General features: G+C 22.4%; 1 protein-coding gene across 1 annotated transcript in view; it reads left to right on the forward strand.

Moving 5' to 3' along the window:
• Nucleotides 1-21,561, forward strand: part of LOC122512796 (myb-like protein P) — a 105,883-nt gene that overhangs the window by 74,517 nt on the left and 9,805 nt on the right. The window contains exon 2 of the mRNA XM_043628863.1: nt 9,319-9,479. Coding sequence (XP_043484798.1) covers nt 9,319-9,479 — 161 coding nt within the window. The remainder of the gene's footprint in view (nt 1-9,318; nt 9,480-21,561) is intronic.

Consider the following 21,561-nt stretch of genomic DNA (forward strand, 5'->3'; position numbering starts at 1 on the left):
TAAAATTATCAAAAAAACATTATTTTCAAAAAAATTTAAAGAATTTTGTAAAAATAATTTACTTATTCATAAAAACTCTAATAAAAATGTTTGAAGCCATTTGTAGATTTATTTATATTTAAAATCAAATAAATTTAAATATAATGAGAAAAATTTTTATTTAAAACAAACAAGATTTATTGTTATTTATTTATTGTTTGCTTATTTTTTTTCAAGTAAATTTTACTCATTTCAAATATAAATTATATTTGTGCCGAATTGCAGTTGAAATTTACGTAAAAAAAATGTTTAAGTCCATTTTTGAATTAATTATTTTAATGACTAAAAAGTCTCTCGAAATCAAAACCAAATCATTCGGAAAGATTTTGAAAAATTAATCCTTCGATGGATTACTGTAATCCTTAATGCGGATTATAAAGCATTGAAGATTATTTTTAATCCATTTTGGTGTTAAAATAATACCCCATAATTTTGTGTGACATTATTATTATTATTATTTATTTATTTATTTATTCTTTACTTACTTTGTTTCGAAAAAATTTCATTTGATGCAGATAAAAATTTTAGATATAAAATTTTATTAATTCGGAATAAAATTTTTATTTCAAACGTAAATATTAAATATTTATTCGTATAGTGAAAAATTATTTGATAATATTTATTTTCTCTTCTAAATTTTCGTATCAGTTAAAAATACCTGGATTTGAAAGGAAAAAAAATCAGTCACTGATTTGAAAGAGAGAATAAGTCAATTAAATTATATTTGCTACAAAAGAGCAGAAACTATTGATTTGAACACAATTTATTTGTTCTAAATAAAAATTATTTATTCCGACTTTATTACTGAAAATTGGTAATTAAAATCGATTATTTTAATTCAAATCAATTTTTTTAACAAATAATTCTTATTTGCCTGGATTTTATTGAAAAAAATATATTTGTAATTTGAAACAAAAAGCATTTTTTTATTTCAAGAAAAATACATTTTTTCTTATTGTAAACAAAAACATTTTTCTGCATTAAAACAATTACATTTTTTTGGTTAAATTAAAAATTTAATTTTTGTTCAATAAAAAATTTAATAAAAAATGCACTTAAATTTAAATTTTGTATTATAAATTAAAGGAACTTAAGACTTCTGTATTAAATAATAAACAACGCGTCGTCTCACCTCGCTGACGTCTTGGATAATTAAAATCATCTGAATATAATCTCGGGGGCAATCAATCCATCAAGACACTTCCACCAGAGTGAAAGTGAACATTAGTTGGACATTAATGAGGAATTTCTTTCTTTTCTCGTCGCTTTTAATGAAACGTTCAATACTCATAGAAAAACAATTAAATCTCTTCTGTTTGCTGTCGAATCAGAACTTATTTATTTCTCGTTCAATTTAAAAACGTAATAAAATGAAACTTTAGATTTTTTTATTTAGTATTTTTTAATTTCTTTTTCAGTTTTATTTATTATTTTATTTTAATTGAAATAAAAATAAAAATTATAAATAAATTAACCAATTTTCTGATTAAATTATTAAATTCTTTAATTTAAATTTTTAATTTAAAATTTTTTTTTTTAATAAAGTTGAACTAAATTTAAATTTTTTAATTAATATTTTGTTTTTGCATTTTTCTTTTCTTTGGAATTAATTTTCTATTATAAATTAGAAGTGTTAAATTTTATTAATTTTATATATTTTATAATTTTTATAATTTTTATAATTTTTAGAATTTTATAATTTTTTTTTTACAAGTACATGAGTTCAATACTCAGATTTTGTTATTTCAAAAATTCTCTCTGATTTCGATGGAAAAGAATTATTTCTTTGATATAGACATTCTGCTTGAATTATTATCAAAGAGATTTTCTTTCTGTCTGATTAAATTAGAGAAATTTTTTGCTTAAATCAATAGAATTATTGTATCGGTGAAATAAAATATTTTCTCTCAATCAAATCCAAGTTTTCTTTGACTTCAACAAGTTGTCGATTCATGGATTTTTAAAATAATTCTTTTGAAATTAAACGAATCAATTAAACAATTCCTGTGAGAAAAGATTTTTTTAGAATTGACAGAAAGATATTTTCTCTCGGCTTTATACAAAATCAAGAGGCGTGAAAATTTCTTTTTATTTTCAAATGAAACAATTTTTTTTTAAATTTAATTTCATTTCATTTCATTAATTTAAGTTCATTAATTTCATTTCATTAATTTAAGCTCATTAATTTAATTCAATTAATTTAAGTTCATTAATTTAATTTCATTTTCTAATTTAATTCTTAATGAATAAAAAATTAGTTAGCAACAAAAAAAGTTTTTCTAAATGTGGGTAAAATTGTAAAAAGTGTGGAAAAATAAAATTATGGTTAAAAAAAAGTTTGAACAATTGTAGAAATAAGTTGATTCAGTTTTATGACTTTACATTTATATAATGCGAGCGCTTCCGTGGAAATGTCGATGTTAAAAAGTTACTAAAAGGTTATTTCTGAAAGTATTATGACCCATATATAAGGAACGAGAGAGCGAGTGAGCGAGTGAGCGAGGCTCAAGCGGGTGATGTGCTTTCGAACTGAAAACACTTTTTAACCGTGTACCATAAGGAAGCTCGAGAAAACGGTACATAAGTAAAGTTAAAATCAACCTGGGAAAAGAAGGAGAGCTTTTTTTTTCAAGGTTCATCTAGGTCAGTTTATCCGTCGTAAGCACCTTTTTCTCCTTTTTTTCCCTACATTTTAAAAACATCATTTTTTTCTCCCAGAGTTGTAGAGAGCAGCGTGTACTTTTGAAAAGAATACGAAAATTACTCTTCACTTTTGTTTTTAAAATTGTCATGAAAAAGTAATATTACTATTTAGATTATTATTTTAGTTTGTGAAGAATATTTTTCAGTGAATTGTTTTGTTTGGAAAAATTAAAAAATTGGTATTTCCTGATTCTCAGATGGAATTTTGATTTGTTAACTAAACATTAAGAATAGTGAGATTTTTTTCTTTTAAAAATTATTACCAAACAAAAATGATTACTATTTTTTGCAGTAGGAAATTTTTTTTTGGTTTTTTAATTTTTGAAAATGATCAATTGTACCTAAAAATAATTCAAAATGCTTACTATCTTTGCAATAGCGAATTTATTTTTTGTTTTCTATTTGCAAAAGTGGACAAATTGTAAAATTCAGAAACTCATTATTTTAAAAACGAAATATTTAATCACTATTATTTTTTCAAGTAAAGGAAAATTTTCAAAAATTCTAATTTAAAACCTTTTGAAATTCAAGTACCTACTTTTTTTAAAAATTGGTTTTTTAAGTCAGTATTAAAACAATAGGAAAATTTTCAAAAAATATATTTTATTAAAATAATTGTTATAAAATTTAATTTCTTCAATTAAGTTTTTTTAAACATTAAGTTTAATACCGTTGTACTATTTAATAGAGATTTTTTACACTTGGAAGAAAATGAAATTTTTTTGTTTTACAATTTCTTTTTCGTTATTTTACATTTTAAGAACAAAATATTTAATCACTTTTATTATTTTTTCAAGGGAATTAAAATTTTTAAACATTTCAATTATACAAGAAGGAGAATAAACGAAAATATTCAGACAATTAATTTTTTTTAAATTACTTTACTCCAACGTTTCTCGGACGCAAAAGATTGATTGATAACAAAAGATTTCGTTTAAAACTTTTTGACATTCAATTATTTATAAAAATTGACAACTGGAACTCTTCTAAAATTCATTTGCTTTAAAAATATTTTTATGGAAAGTTATTCGTCAAATTATTTAGAAATAATAATTTTAAAAGAGTTCTTCGAGAATTAAATAATTTAGAAGAAATTGAATATTCTGTAAAATGGAAATTATTATTGTTATTATAGAAATAGAAGAAAAATTGAAGACCTTGTTTTAAAATTCGTGTTGATTTAAAAGTTTTTAAGGTGAAGCAAAGAAAGTTTTAGAGCGAAAAGACAGTTGCAGTCAGACCGAATATTTTAAATAGTTAATTTTTTTTGCATTTGAAACCTTGGCATTTTTCCTCTCGCTAGTAGAAGTATAATATTGAGTCAGACGTACATTTTTTATTAATGTAGAATGTCGAGTTTGATGTATCTTTTATAATGTTAAGCTTCGTTTGAAAAATTAAAATTAAATTATATTAAATTAAGTTATAAAAATTATAATAAATTAAATTACAATATTGAATTAATTAATTCAAACAACACAGTTTTTTTAAGGATATCAAATTGAGACAGAAAACCTATCAGATCGTTTCGTTGTAATAATTTTGATGCGTTTTTTGGTCTCAATTCGATATCCTTAGAATAACTGTTAAATTGTTATAATATTAAATCAAATTTTTTTTTTTTAAATTCATGTATTAAAAAATAGAGATTAAGTTAGAAAAATAAAAAATTAGTAAGCAGTAGTACAAGCAAGTTTATGTCAGACATCTTTCAATATTTTTATACAAGATTTTTCTAAGTAGTAAAAGGTCAACCTGTCTCAGACAAGATAATTTACGATTTCATTGAAATTTCGTTTTAGTTATAAAAAAAAACTGTTTTATGTCAGACAAAACTATGTAAATTCTAGTAAAATTTATATTTTTTTTTAACAATTTAGAATTTTTTCAGTAGTACAAGTTATTTTGAATTAGTCATAATTTTCGACCTGTTTATAATTTATTTTTGCTAGTAACACTTCGTCTTGATGAATTTATCGTTAATTTCGTTGATTTTTCGTTTTAGTAGTAAAGGAAATTTCTAGTCAGACAGATTATTTAAAGCAGTTTCAATTTTTGTAGTTTAAATCTGTATGCAATATTTTAAATTCAGTAGTTCTGGAAAGTATGAGTCAGACGTTAGTTTTCTGACTTATGAGAATTTGTGTTTAAGTAGTTACAGTCAGTATTGGTCAGACAAAATATGATATGTGTCATGTATATATGACAAATATCATATATTTGTTTATGAACGTTAGCAGTAGTAATATAACTTTATAGTCAGACTTTTTTAATTCTTGTTACCACGATTGTCAGTAGTAAAAGACAGTTACAGTCAGACAGAATATTTTTACTTTAATTTTAGGTATTTTTTCTGCAAGTAGTAGAAACAATACTAAGTCAGACATACATTTTTGATTTTTTTTTTTAAATTTGAGTGCAAGTAGTTTTTTATTATATTATTATTATAATAGTGCAAGTAGTCGAGGTCAATATACGGTCAGACGTACGTTTTTCAACTACTATTTTTATTTGTTTTTCTTAATATTTTTTATTTTATTTTACCATTTTCTTGACCAATACTATTTTTCAGTAGTAGAAATAATATTGAGTCAGACATATACTTTCAACGTTTTGCCAATTCTCTGTCTAAGTATAGTAAAGATCAATATATGAGTCAGACAAACGTTCTTTGACTTGAAATATTTCTCTGAGTAGTAACAGATTATTTTAGTCAGACTTTTTTTCTACTAATAAAATGAGTAGTAATGAAGCATTTTAGTCAGACTTGCCTCTAATTCTCCAAATTTTAATCACAGTAGTAAAGGTCAATTACAGTCAGTCGTTAAATCTCGGCAAATGTTCCTTTCAGTAGTAGAAATAATATTGAGTCAGACAATTTCGATTTTTTGCAACAATTTTGTGTGTAAGTAGTAAAGATCAATTATAAGAGTCAGACGAACGTTTTTCGACTTTGAGTGCTTCTATCAAGAGAATATTTCTTAGTTGGAAAAAATATTAATTAACTCAAAGTCGAAGAACGTTTGTCTGACTCATATATTGATCTTTACTACTTAGACAGAGACAATTTGCAAAAATCTCGAAGTGTATGTCTGACTAAATATTACTTCTACTACTGAAAAATAGTATTGGTCAAGGAAATAATAAAATATAATTCAAAAAGGAGTAAAAAAATAAATGAGAATGTACAGTCTGACTCAAAAATACTTCTACTACTGGAAAAAAGAATTGATTAAGAAATAGTAAATTAAAAAAATTAATCTAATCTTGGCGCCTATTTAATAAAATATTTCCTATGTATTTTATTCTTAAAGTCGCAGTTTTTTTCTAAGGATGTCAAATTGAGACAAAAAACGAATCAAAAGTGTTGCGAACAATTTTGATTTGATATCTCAATTTGATATCCTTAGAAAAACTGTGATAAAATTAATTGAATCTAAAAAAAAATTGGTTTCGAGTGAAAAATTTCAATTTTTAGAAAGGGAGAGAGAAAAGGAAGCAAAAGGGAGAAAGAGAGAGAAAAAGAGAGAAAGGTTTGAATTAAAATCTTGATGGAATAATAAAAAGACCCTTTTAGATCTTTTTTTCTGGATACGATTGTAAGAATGTTCTCCGACCCTTTTTTTTTGCCTAAAGCAAGGTCAACTTGTTGCGGTGATGATATTATTATTATTTTTTTTCTCTTTTTGTTTGAAACTAAATGTCTGTTTAACTTTAAAAATTTGTAACATATATAGATGGCTTTATAACTGAAACATAAAATCCTTTTATACCACCTGTTGATTATATAAACGCAATACATTAAATAGGTGTATTGGTTGTACAGATTCTCCTTCACTCTATTTACACATCATTCGTTGTAATTGGATTCTATAAAGTTCAACTTGCCCATCAACCAAAAATTAAACCTTGATATTGCTGGGAAATATTCTGCAATTAGTGCATGTTTGTTGAATTCGCGTTGCGGATGAACTTGTTTGTCGAAATCGATACTATTCATATTTAGTAACAAGTGCATAAAATCAAGTGAATTTTTTTTTTTGGAAATATGCAAATTGCTTCAATTTTTCCATTTCTATTTTTCTCTTTTGTTCATTAAAAATTAGCGCCATTATTGCGTATTTATTTTTGGAAAAAAAAAATTGTAAATATAAATTTCATGTTAAAAAAACTTGTTTATATTTTCGTTTTATATTCTTTGAAATTTTGTTTATTATTTGAAAATAATTCTTTTGTTGGCTTAATTAATTTTTATATTAATAGAAAGTAGGAACTGTAGCGAAAAATATGCGTTTTACATAATAATCAGTTTTTTCAAAATTGTTCCATTTATTACATTTTTAGAAACGTGGCTTCTTTTTTGTTTGGAAAAAATTCTTTTGTTTGTTATTTAAATTATAGTTAATTAGAGTAAAACAACGAACGTGAATTTTACAATAATGCTTTTTTCAAATTTGCTTCATTTTGATAATTATATTTTTTCAAAATTTGTTTATTTGTTAATTAAGTTTTATATCCACACGCTAATAATTAAATAAAAATTAATAACAAGTATTTTAAGTTGAGTGTAAAAAATAATAAAATTATAAACAATTATTTGAATTGAAAGGAGAAAATATTTGGACTAAATTGTATAAAAAAAATGTTCGTCTAAATAAAAAAAAACGGTTTTTTGCAGTGATTTTTTAAGAATTAATTTTTTTTTTTACAAAACAATAATTTTAGAGTAAAAGTAATATTCTTAGTTAATTTATTTAATTTATTTAATTTATCTAATTTTTTCTTAGTTAATTTTCTACAGCAAGTTTCTGTTGTGTCAATTAGAAAATGTTTGCACTTTAATAAACATATTTGATTTATTAAGCAATGAAAGCTTTCATTAATTACCGGTTTTAGTAAATGGAAATATAATTACCTTCTCATTTTGGTGGAAAGGTTAAACAATTATTTGCGAGTCAAAAAGGTATATACATAGTTTGAAATTGAAAGAGAAAAAGAAACGTCTTTTTTTTCCCCCAAGGGGAAATAAATAGCTATGCGCTGAAAAATATGTACTTGTTCTTTCCGTTGATTTCAAGAGAAAAATATTTTACAATTATTTCAAAATTTCAAAAGAATTTATAAAAAAAAGGTATTTTTATTCTCTTTTGTGTTTTTTTTAAAAATAATAATAATAATAAAAAAGAAGATTGTAAAAAAGATGATTTTAAGTAAAATACTGGAAAAGATTTTGTTTTTTTTTCTTTTTCTTTCTTGATTTTTACATTCGCAGTTTAAAGAAGGGAGAGGCAATTTTTTTTGTTCCTTTTGAGCGACCCATCGTCATTCTTTTTTCTGTTTTACGGTTCCACTTTTGCTTTTAAGGTGAGTGCTGAAATAAAACGCTCGACGACGAATTTAATTAGCGCGACTCAACCTTGTTTGCTTTATAATCCGCCTGAGGTTATTAATTTAAAAGAATAGAATTATTACACCATTACCTTTTGACATTACTTATAACGAAGCGCAAAAGTTCATCATCATTATCTTTAAACTATTTCGAATTAAATTGTTTCCAATGCTTTTTATTTATTATTAAGTAAATAAAATCCCGTTTATAAATAAATTAATTAATTAATAAATAAATAAATTCATAAATAAATAAAGTAATTTTGTATTATTTTATAATATTTGTATTATTACTTAAATATTTTTTTTATTTGTATTATAAAATATGGTAGTTTTGTTGAGGGAACAAAAAATTTCTTTAAGGGATTGGGGTCAGTCATAGCGGCAAGAAAAAATGAACATTTTAAATGAGTTTTTCTTTAGAAAATTACTTGAAATTTCCAGGGAATATTTTTTATATATACCACTTTCAGAAAATATAAGAAAATTAATTAATTAATTAAAAAAATTAATTTCAAAATCCTGAGAGCTGAGACTGACTCAAAGTCCTTAAATCGAGTAGAAAATATTTTTTTGTAAAAAACTTGTTTTTTTTATTTGAGGCCAAAATCGAATTTTTTTTATTTAACTAAAATTAACCAATGAAAGTATTTTATTAACAAGGCAGTTTAATTTTTCTCTTTGTTTCTTACAATAAGAGATCCGAATTTTCAAAGACGAAAATTTGCAAAAAAAAAAAAGAAAGAAAATAAAGGAAGAAAATTGTCATTTCACTGATTAAAAGGTAAATCTGATTTTTAAGAATTAAATAATAATTGTAAAAGAAAAAAATCACAATATTGTGATTTTAAATTTTTCTTACATTTCGTAATTGGTGGTATAATTGGTAAAATTAAATTAAAAAACGAAATCGAAGAAGAAATTAAAAAAAAAAATTTTTTACTCTCTAAATATTTGAATATTAAAAATGTTTAAAATAAATGTTTAAAGTAAATTTTAATAAATCTACTAACAAATAAATAATAATTTTTTTACTAATTCAAACTTAGAGAGTAAAAACATTTTAAATGTACAAATTTTTAAAAATTAAAAAATTTTTTTTAATAAAAAAATGTTTTAAAATACATTTTAAATATTTTTATCATGAAATAAAAATTGATTCACGCATGAATTTTATTATAATTTTAGAATGTCCAGCATCTGAGGACGGAATGGAGCGATTCGCGTGTCCAACGCCAGATCGAATGGGAAGATATCGATGTATCGATGATCATGTACTTTGTGACGGTTTCATAGACTGTCCAACGGGAGAGGACGAGGACAGACAAGCTTGTATGTTCTACAAAACCGTAAGTTTCAGAAAATTAATATTTTCTTTTTTGAAATTGGATGAAATGAAAAAAATTTTTTTTTTTCTATTTTATCCTCTTCATTCAGTATCTATATTGATTTTATTATATTGCTTTCACATATAGAGGAAGTATTTTTATTTCTCCATTCATAAAATAACTTTCGAAACAACTTTTAAAATCACCTTTGACCTAAAGTGGAATGTTATTTTCCCCCTCTTGACCTGATTTTTGAAGTTATGCTCTCTTTTTGACAGGAATTTATTAAAAATAAAAAAATTACTTAGTTTTGCTTTTTAGTGGAATAAATTTTTGACATTTAGACTTTTTGACCTTAATTTTAAGGTCGTGTTTGATTTTTGACCTGTGGTTTCGATTTTCCTCTCAATTCGAAAGTTAGGATCGAATATTTTTTTATTGAACTAGGGGTCGATTAGATAATTTTATTTTTATACTCTGACTTTCATTTTAACTTTCTCTTTCATTTTTACTTTCTCTTTTACTTTCACTCTCACTTTTATTTTTTACTTTCTTGCTTTTTTGCTCTCACTTTCATTTTTACTTTTCCCTTATTTTCACTATCACTTTTATTTTAATTAAATTAATTTAAATTAAATTTGGCAAAGTGAAAACGAAAATGAAAGTGAAAACGAAAATCTATCGAAGTTTATTTGAATTAAATTTGTCAAAGTGAAAACGAAAGTCTATCAAAGTTTATTTTAATTAAATTAATTTGAATTAAATTGGGCAAAGTGAAAACGAAAATGAAAGTAAAAACGAAAATCTATCAAAGTGAAAGTATAAATAAAAATGAAACTAAAAATAAATAATTTATAAAAATTAATTTTGTAAAGATAAAAATCTGGAAAAATGAAAGTAAAAAGTAATTAAAGTCAGTTTACAATCGTATTATATAAAAAATATTTACTGCTTTAATGTGAAAATATTATTTGCTTGAAATAATACATTTAATTCAAAGATACATTCTGTTTTCGTTTAATTTAATTTTCCTAAAGTTCGGAACTCAAATAAAGAAAATTTTCCTTCTGCTTAAATATTTTCAAAATTAACTCTGTCAAAAAAATGGAAAATAATTAAAATTTAATATTTAATTAGTTGAGAATTAATTTTTTTTTTAAAATTATTTCTGAACAAAAAAGTAAAAATTAAAAGAAGTAAAAAAATATTTGAACGTTCAAAACATGAAGAAAATTTAAACTGAAAGAGACGTTGAAAAATTTCACGTTTGTTTCGAATTTAAAAGTGAATTTCTTATGATTTAAAATCAACGATTAATTTATAATTGAATTAAATAAATTCTTTTTTAAATAATAAACATTAAAAAATTCTTTTTTAAATAATAAATTTTATAAAATTCTTTTTAAATAAAATAATTTTTATTTCTACTATCTTTACTTATTTTATATTTTACATTTATCATATTTCCTAAAATATTTCGAGTATAAATATTTTTGTGAAATATTTCAAGTCTAAATATGAATGTACATATCTTTCAAATGGTCTAATTGAAACTCTCTGATATAATTATTTTTTTTTTGACATTTTTTTTTCCTCATTTCATTTAGAAAGTCGACACGAATTTCAATTATTTTCTTGTCAACAACTAGAGCTTTCATTTTTTTTTCTTTTTTTTTCGTTCCTTTATTCTTTCATGTTTCATTCCATATTGCGTTATTTTTTCTTTTTTTTTTGTTTCTGCTAGAAATATTTTTTTGTGAAAATGTGTGAAAAATTTTTCTTGCCAGGAATTTTTATAAAGTATTTTTATAAAACGAAGAAGAATAGTCTTCTGCTAATTATATAGAAAAATATATTGTCTCTTTTATAATTAAAATTCTTGAAATAAGTGAAATTTCGTAAATGTGGTAAAAAATTTTTCCTGATATAATTAATTAACTTTTATGAGTAAAATAAATGAGAAGTAGAGAGGAAATTCATAAAAATTATTTATCATTTTTTATTATTAAATTGTTGTATATTATATTTGTATATTATATTAGGTACCGTAAGTGAGGCTAAATTCGCTCATGTAGGGTAAATTCGCTCATCCGATGTCTATTTTTTAAAATTCGATTAACATACTTTTTAGACAGAAATATTTAAGATTTACAATTGTTTTGGTTAATATAAATGGTAAACTTTAATTTAAAATTTATTTGCAGCAAATTCATTGGTAACTTTCAGTAGAAATTATATTTAAAACACAAGTGAATAATTTTCATATTGAACAAGTAGTATGAAAAAGTAGGAAATAAAGCTTTACTTCAAAATTTTTAAGTTGAATACTTCTGAACATTACATTTCCTGTATCTCCAACATGATATTCATAAAGCACAAAAATTAAAGCAATAAACAGATTCTGCAAAAAATCAATTAAAAAAAAAAAATTCAAATTTGTTGTGTAAATTCGCTCAGGAAATAAGTCTACAAAAAAGATGTTTGGGCCTGGATATTTTAAGTATGTTAATTACTTTAATTTATAATTCGATTTTTTGAAATAATAGTACTCTTATAACTGAAAATTAAACGATTTAAAACGGTTTAAGCACTAAACTGTCAAACTTAACCTTGTTTTTTTATGGTTATGAGTACGTTTGATTGAATGATTGAATCTAATTACTTATTGATAAAACAATATTAAATATTTATTCCAATAACTTTGAATATTGTTCTTAATTTTTTTCTTTATTGATTCTAAAGAATATTTAGTTTCATTTTTGCAGATTATAATATATTTTGCCAGAATAATAATGGTGAGCGAATTTACCCATCATTTAAAAGTAAATTCGCTCACAAAAAAACGGCTTATAAATAATTTTCTGCAACATATTTCAATTTCTTTATGCAGTAATAGGAAAGATAAAGGGTTAAAGATTATATATTTTCAGTGCCAATGTTTATTTTCATCGTTTCCCGAAGTTATTTAAAAAAGAATTGAAAAATTGAGCGAATTTAGCCTCACTTACGGTATTATTATTATTATTATTATTATTAATATTTTTATTATTATTATTATTATTTTTTATGTTATTTTATTATTTCATTATTATTATTTTTTTTTACTTTGATGAATTAAATTTTGCTCGAGTGTCGATATAAATATTTTTTGTTTCGTTAACAAGAATTTGTTTGGCATTTTTTTTTGTCGGTTTTGTTTTCGCTCGATGAAAAATGGTTGTTGATTTCGCAAAGTTAAATTCGATCCGCGAGGGAAGTAGATGAGAAAGGAAAACGAAGTTTTAATTTGTTTACCGGAACTCACGCGTCAGTAGTATCTGTATTGAAATGTGAAAGGGTAGACAAGACACAAAGTAGTTTCTTTTCTTTTTTTTACAAAGTTTTTTTTTATTTTTTTGCTTCATTTAAAATTTTTCCTTTAAACTTTAGTGAGAAAAATTGTACTAATTAATTTAGTAATTATTTTTGGAAATTCTGCCCCCCTGAAAGCGTTACGTATTTTTTGAATTGCCCCATAAATAAATAAAATAAATAAAATGAATAAAATAAAAATAAAATTGAATTGAATTAAATTAAATTAAATTATTTATTGAAGTGTTATTTATTATTAAAATAAATTCATATAATTAGTCGACGCAACTTTTTGTCTATAAATTTTATTACTGCTAAAGTCTGTCAGGAGTGAAAGTTGAATGTAAAAAAAATCCCTCGGTTTATTATAAATTCATCAAGGTCGGAAATTATATTTTATATTTCTCTTTTTATATTTATATTCATTCATGTCTCTATTCTTTATTTAGAATATTTTTTTTTATTTATATCTTTATTTCTATTATTCTTTATGTACATACGAAAATAATTATTGCACTATAAACATATCAATATTCAAGTCCCTTTTTTTTATTTTAAAAAAATATAGATTTATATTTATAATATAAATATATAATTTAATATACTACATAGTAATGTTTTAGTCGCAGGAAATAAATAAAGAAGTGTTAATTAAAAAAAGATTTGTTTCTTAAATTAAAAAATAAACTGAAATAAACTAAAAAAATAATAAGTGATATGTATTTATTTATGATTTAGTAATTTCTCTCGATCTCTATTTAAAAGAAAATAAAGATAAAACACCTAGAAATAAAAAATTTGTGAAACTGAGTAAGTTGACGTGTATAATATAATTTTTTAATAAAATTCATGTAGGTTTGGTTTTAAAAAATTAAATAAAGTGTTGAGGGAAGAGAATAATAAATTTTAATGTATATTTCTTAGAGAACGATCCAAAAAGAAGGAAGCTAAGAAAATAAAATATTAATGAATATGAGACTTGATGTGCGTGCGGAATTTAGTAAATTTTTATATTACCGTGCCCTCTGGACGAAAAACGAGGCATGGTATGGAATAACAAATGTTATTGTCCGGAGTTCATTAATATTTTTCGAAAAATCTTTATTAAAATTTTATTCCTATACTTATTTATTTATCTTTATTTATTAAAATTTTATTTCTCTCCAACATTTTATTTTCAATTATTTTGTTTTTACTTTTTAATTAATTTTTTATTTCTTTTCTTTTTTCTTTCTATTCTTTTAATTGTTTAAAATTTTAAGTATAAATTTTTTTTAAGTGGATTATTATTTTTTTATCGTAGAATTTCAATTATTTTTAATACAATTTTAATCGAATTCCTCAAAAAATTTAATTCTTGAAAAATTTATTAAAATTCGTCAAAAAAATTCAATTATTTAAAAATTTGTTGATAAAATTCTTTATATGAAAATTCAATTTTAAGAAAACATTTAATTAGTTTTTTTGAAAAAGTTTTATTGAATTTTTTTTGAAATTATTTCAAGTTTTTATTTTTTAAATATTTAATTGAAGAATTTCCGAATAATCAATGAAATTTCGTAAAATTGAATTGTTCACAAATGAATTTGAAAATTCTCAAAGATCTTTTTCAAAAATTATAATTGATTTAAAGAAGAATTTTAGTTCAAAATTCTAGAAAATAATAATTGAATTGAAATGATAAAAATGATCCTGTGAAGAATATTATTATTTATGAAAATAATTGAATTCTTGTGAAGGATTTTAATAATATTTTTTTAAATAATTGAAATCCTCTAAAGAATTTTATTGTTTATGAAAATAATTGAATTCTTGAAGCGAATTTTATTACATATTTTTTTTAAATAATTGAATTCTTTTGAGAAATTTTACTAAAATAGTACATTTTGAAAATGCTTTGAATTTCACCGAAGAATTTCATTATTTGTGGAATGTAATTGGATTCTTGCAAAAAATTTTCGAAAATAATTACAATTTTTGGGGAATTCATTTAAAATTGTATTAAAAATAATTGAAAACCTTTGGAAAAATGTATTATTTATGAAAATAATTGAATTCTTACAACGAATTTTATTATGCATTTTTTAAAATAATTAAATTCGCAATTATTTAATTATTTTCATAAATAATAAAATTTTTACGGGGATTCAATTATTTTCGTAAACAATAAAACTCATTGCAGAATTTCAATTATTTTTAATACAATTTTAATCGAATTCCTCGAAAAAATTCTTAAAAATTTTATTAAAATTCGTCAAAAGAATTCAGTTATTAAAAAATTTATAAATAAAATTGTTTATGAGAATTCAATTTCAAGAAACGTTTTGGTATTTAAAAAATTAAATTACAGTAGAATTTGCTCATAATAAACATTGATTTAAAAATGGATTTCAGTTAAAATTTTAGATTATAATTGAATTTTAAAAGCATTAGAGCGTAAAATTTTAGGAATAATTGAATTTTGAGAAAGTTTCAGATTAAAATCTTTGAAAATTTGAATTTTTTATATTTTTGACTAACAATTCTATGGAATTAATTTTTTTTTTTGAGAAACTTTAATTGCGGATTTTTTTGAAATTATTTAAATTTTTTATTTTCTAATGTATATTTAATTGAAGAATTTACGAATAATTGAAATTTTGTAAAATTGCATTGTAAACAAATGAATTTGAAAATACTTGAAGAACTTTTTGAAAAATTATTAAAAATAATGGATCTATAGAAGATGTTTAGTTAAAAACACGAAAAAAAATTCAATTTTGTAAAAGTTACAAATTATTTTACGGTTCGAGCCCTAAAATAAGGGAAAATCAAAAATAATTTTTTTGTGACAACCTTGTTATCAAGGATAATTGGAGAAACAATTTTATCAATTTGAAAAATAATATGAAATAAAGTAAATAAATTTATAAATTTAGATAACATATACTATGTCAGAAATATGCATTTGTTTTATACATCGAAAGTTTTTTATTAGTTTCGATTTATATTGAAGATATAGAAATAATAATGGGAAGGTGAAGTGAATAGTACCGGATGTGAGGAAAAGGGTGAAGGGGGGAGGAGGGTGGGGTATAAAACGATAACGAAGTCGACATCACTATATATATATATATATACTGATGATAGTGCGCTTTCATATGTTGATGAAGCTTCTGAATAGTGTAATTTTCAACAGTAAAGTCTAGTGATTGCGCGAACACTGTATATATAGAGATCCACACTAGACTCCAGAGAAATCAAGTTCATCGAGTGGGCTAACCTTCGAACTATATGAAACTTGATTACAATGCCATGAACAAGTTTTAGAATGTTCCGTAAAGATTTATGTATTACATTCACCCTTTTACTGTATATGTATGTATGTATGTATGTATGTATGCGCGAACAAGAAAATTGTCTATTACGAGCGAGGGAATATTGCACGTTTACGACATGGGAGTTTTTAGAAAAGTGTTATACCAATATAAAATCAAAATGAAGGCTGTTAGAATAAACAATCTTTTCTTTATTACCTATAGTAGCTACTGCATTTACTTTAGGAAAATATTTTCATTTTATAAAACTTTTTAAATTGTCCCATAAAAAATTATAATATTGTTATGGCAATTTTGTTTTTTATTTCTTTAGTTTTTTTTTTTTTTTTTTTTTTATTTGTATCTTTTAGAGAGAAAGCTTTCGTTTATTTTTGCAAATACAAAAAGCACTTGAGAATAATTTAAAAACAGTGGAAATTATTTTTAGGGGGGCTAATTTTAACTGTTATATCTTTCATCATCACACATCTATAAATGATTTAAGACGCTTTATTTTCGCTGTGGAAATTTTCTTATTTTACACACAGTGTGCACGCGATTTTATTCTTTTTTTAAAATAGAAAGCAGGGTATTTTTAAGTTTGGATTATTATTTTTTTATATTTTCATTGAGAATGTCTGTTACGTTTGTGAATAATTTCATTTTATTCTCTTTATTTTTTTATTTATTATTTATATAATATAATAAATTAATAAATTATAATTAATTAATTAATTAGTTAATGATTAAATATTTATCTAAAAAAGCTATTTCTTAACTTTTAGTCGACTATTAGATCCGGTATTTTGAATTTTGAAAATCCGATACCAGATTCGTAATCAGTGACCCCAAAAACCCCCGAGTAACAAGTTTCAAGTAAATTCGTCAATTTTTGAAAAATTCGCCCGCCATGTTGGATCCGCCATTTTGAATTTCTTAATTCTGACTAAGTACGCTTTAAAAACTTCAAATGACAATATCTCAGAGCCAAATAAAGTTTTTTTTAAGTTTCAAAAGATTTTTTAAAGGGGAAGAATAGTACTTTCAGATGACACTAGGAATTTTTAGACAAGAAATTTTTCACTTATGTAAATTAATATATTTTTTTATATAAATAAACAATTTAAAAATAAAATTAAAGAAAGAAGTAATAATAAATAAAAGTAAATTCTTACTTCTAATGGAATCTGAATGACTTATTTGCGTATTCGACAATTACATTCTCCGCAGATCACGAATGCGTAATTATTTCATTAGCGTCGACTAGCCTCACAGGACGTGTTAACACCATTAATTTACTGATCCCACCGGCTTGCTCCTATCATTCCTGTTCGCATAATGTCCCAGGGTCACGTAATTAGAACAATTCACGTTCAACTAATTATTAATGTACACTTTTTTAATAGAGTTTTTTTACATTCTTTTTTCTTTTTATTGTTTTTTTCTTTCTTTTTCTATTTATTTCTGTTCTTTCTTTCTTTTTCTTTCCTTTCTTTTTCTTTCTATTGCTTACCTTTCATTTTCCTTCTATTTTTTATGATCTTTTTTTATTTACTTTCTTTATTTCTATTTCTTCTCTTTCTTTTTATTTCTTTCCCTTCTTTTTATTTCCTTTCTTTCTTCTTCTTTCTTTTCTTTCTTTTTCTTTTATTTTATTTCTATTTATTTCTGTTCTTCTTTTGTTTCCTTTCTTTCTTTTTCTTTCTTTTTCTTTATTTCTATTTCTTTTCTTTCTTTTTCTTTCCTTTCATTTTCTTTCTATTTATTTATGTTTTTTTCTTCCATTTTATTTCTTTTCTTTCTTTTTCTTTCTATTTCTTTCCTTTCATTTTATTTCTATTTTTTTATTTCCTCTCTTTCTTTCTATTTCTTCTCTTTCTTTTTATTTCTTTTCCTTCTTTTTGTTTCTATTTATTTCTGTTCTTTCTTTTTATTTATTTCCTTTCTTTCTTTCTTTCTTTCTTTCTATTTCCTCTTTTTCTGTTTATTTATTTTCCTTCTTTTTATTTCTATTTATTTCTGTTCTTTTTTTTATTTCCTTCCTTTCTTTTTCTTTCAATTTCTTTTATTTTATTTCTATTTATTTCTGTTCTTCTTTTATTTATTTTCTTTTTTCTTTTCTTGTTCACTTTCTTTCGATTCCATTTGATCATTTTATTTTTCGTTTCCCCTTTTTTAACTTTTTAATTTGTAAATTAAAAAAATTTGAAATTTTTTAATGTTTAATTTTTTAAACATTTTTTTGCTTTGTTGAAATAAATGACAATAAAAGTTCTTTCAAAGTACATTTATTTACAAAATACATATTTCTATATGAAAATTTCAAAGGCAAAGAGAGAAATTCACGATAGAGAATTATTGTGTCGTGTGTGTGCCATATTTAGCTCTATTAAAATATACTTTAATTATGTAGGTATAATTAAACACGTTTAAATTACGGCAATTTAATTCGACCATACACGTTCAGAGTGTGTGAGAGAGACATGAATTATTTTGAAAATGAACGAAGCGACAGTTTATTTGATTTGAACTGAATTTCACTGCAAGTGAATTAATCGTTTATTTTCTGAATGCTCACATGACGAACTATAATAAGTATAGAAATTCGAAATTCTCTCTCTAAAATAAATTAACGAAAATTTCTCTTTATAGAATTTAGTTGAAAATAATTTTCAGTAAAATTACGACTGATTATTAGCAAAAAAAAAGGCTAATTTTCAGGTGGAAGATTTTTTTTCGATAAATATTTTTTTGAATAAAAATGAATAAATAAATGAAATAAATTTAGAGAGATTGAAATTATATTTTCAAATTTATTGCCAAATTATAATATTTAATTTCACATTTAATTTAAACTCTTATTTTTATATTTAGCAATAAATAATTGAACACATTTCACACATCTAAATAAAAAAAACTCAACATGCTTTTTACATTTAAATAAATAAATAATTCAACCCACTTCAAAAATTTAAATAAATAATTTTACTTTTTTACTTGAAAAATTAAATTATCTTGAAAGTTAAAAATTTTAGAAATATTATTTAATTTTCCGCCCTTTTTTTTAATAAGACTTTTTTTTATATTGACTTCTTAACTCGCATTTAATGTTATTAACTGCGATAAAAAGTCCAAAGATCAAAAGTTTAGATAAGAAAGTTGTAAAAGAAAAAAAAAGAAAAAGAAAAAAATTTTTTTTCCTTCTCACCTCTTCTCTGATATGTCCACATGTAGGTCAATTCCGTTATCTGATGTTTCCTGCACTTTTCCCCATACAATCTTTATCCGTGGGAGAGAGAACTTTAATCAACCTTTGAAAATCAAAAAAAGGAACAAAAAAAATACTTCCAATAAAGCATTTTCTTCTATATTTTTTTCTTTTTTCTTCAACTGATTCGAATTTAAATTGAGATCATGATTTGAATTTTTGAGAGTTAAATAATGAAATATAAAAATTTTATAATTATCAGATTATAAAATTTGTTTTAAGTTTATACACGGATGTGGTGATAATTTTGGATTTATTAAAAATAAATGAGAGGAAAATAAATAAAGTGAAAGTAAAGTTCAAATAGCGTAGAAATAAAAAAAATTAATATAATAAAAATAAGAAAAATAAATAAAATAAAAATAAATATAAATAAAATAAAAGTAAAATAAATATAAAATAAATATAAAATAAATACAAAATAAAAATTAAATTAAATTAAATAAAAATAAAATAAAAATAGGTAATAATAAAGAAAAGATGAATTGAAAATAAAATAAGAGTAATAAAAAAGGAAAAATAAAATAATAATAATGAAGAAACAATAAATAAAATAAAAATAGAACAAAAATAATAATAAAGAAAAATGAATTAAGTAATTTAACATTTTTTTATTTTCAAACTTTTTAAAAAATTAATTTAAATATTTTTTCAATAATTTTGAAGCGAATAAATAAATAAACAATAAAACAAATAGTTTTAGATTAAATTTGTAAAATTTCTGTTTAAACAATAGAATACATTTTTTTTCTCTTGAGAGAATTGCGAACAAGATATATAGTGTACACAATCTTTGAAAAAGAAGATATAAAGAGTCTTTATTATGTTGGTTCACTCATATTTTCGCAGAGAAAATTTCTTTTTTACCCCCTCGTAGATCGACTCTATACTAGCACTTTTACTAAGCAGGTTTTACAGTCAAGATGAATTTTTAAATTGCCTCTTACCTCTCACTAAAAAGCATTGTCTGATACGATATCTATAAACTTAGTTAACTGAAGATATAGAAGGATTCAAAGAAACTCTTCGGAAAATTACATTGTTTGAAGTTTTACTGCCTCACGACTTTTTATTGCTGCAATAATTCAGTGTATTTTTACGTCTTTGTGTGTGTGTGTGTGTGTGTGCGTATTTATTTTTTTCGTAAAATTTTACTTCGTCAGGTTGTTTTAAAACTTTTCTCTCACATATGAAAAAAGAAAATTTTTTTTCCATACAATTTGAAAATATTTTTTTATTTTTCATTTAAAAAAAAAAATAATGATAACAAATATAGTGATTATTAAAAATTATTATTTACATTAATTAATAATTGTTATTATTTATTTATTTTGTAGTAAAGGGCGTAAAAATAATAAAAAAAAACCGAAGTTCTTACTGTTTGGCCTGATAAATAGAAAAAATTTAAGTAAATTTAATTTTTACTTTATTTATTTAATAAACAGACAGAATTTATCTTTTATTTAAAGAAATTACAAGGCTCTATAAATTATGTCATTAATAAATAATAAAGTGAAATGTAAATAGTTTTAGGAAAAAAAAAGTGAAAAAGTTTTTATAATGTACTAAATAAATAAATAGAGAAAAAAACTTTTTTTTAGATTTAAAGGCTTTTTTCTGTTTGATAAATAAATAAAAAAATAATATAAGAAAGTTTTGTAATTAAAGGCCTATTTAAAAAATAAATCAATAAATAAAAAAGAAATGACAAAAATTTTTCATTAGGTTTTATGAAATATTTTGAAAAAAATCAATTTCAATGGAATTTTTTGTATTAAAGATGCCAAAAATATTTTTACAAAATCTGTTTCAATTTTTTTGTTAAAAAATACTTTGCAGAGTAAATTTTTCAAAAATATGTTTGCTTATTAAATATGTCAAATATTTTTTTTTCAAATTCAATTTCAATTTTTTGTAAAAAAATCCTTTGCAGAGTAAAGTTCAGAAAAATATTTTGGTGAAAAATATTTTTTTAAAAATCTATTTCAATATTTTTGGAAAAAAAACTTTACAGAGTAAATTTTGCGGAATTAATTTTACAAATTCTAATTTCAATTGATTTTTGCTTTTTTGTAAAAAATACTTTGCATGGTAAATTTTTGCAAAAATTGTTTTTGCATAAATTATTATGCAAAATTTTTTTCGCTGGGGACTTAAATTTTTCTTTTCTGCTTTCCATTGAAAATTT

The sequence above is a fragment of the Leptopilina heterotoma genome, unplaced genomic scaffold (genome assembly GCF_015476425.1).
Source record: "Leptopilina heterotoma isolate Lh14 unplaced genomic scaffold, ASM1547642v1 Lhet_128, whole genome shotgun sequence".
In the NCBI taxonomy this organism is placed as follows: Eukaryota; Metazoa; Arthropoda; class Insecta; order Hymenoptera; family Figitidae; genus Leptopilina; species Leptopilina heterotoma.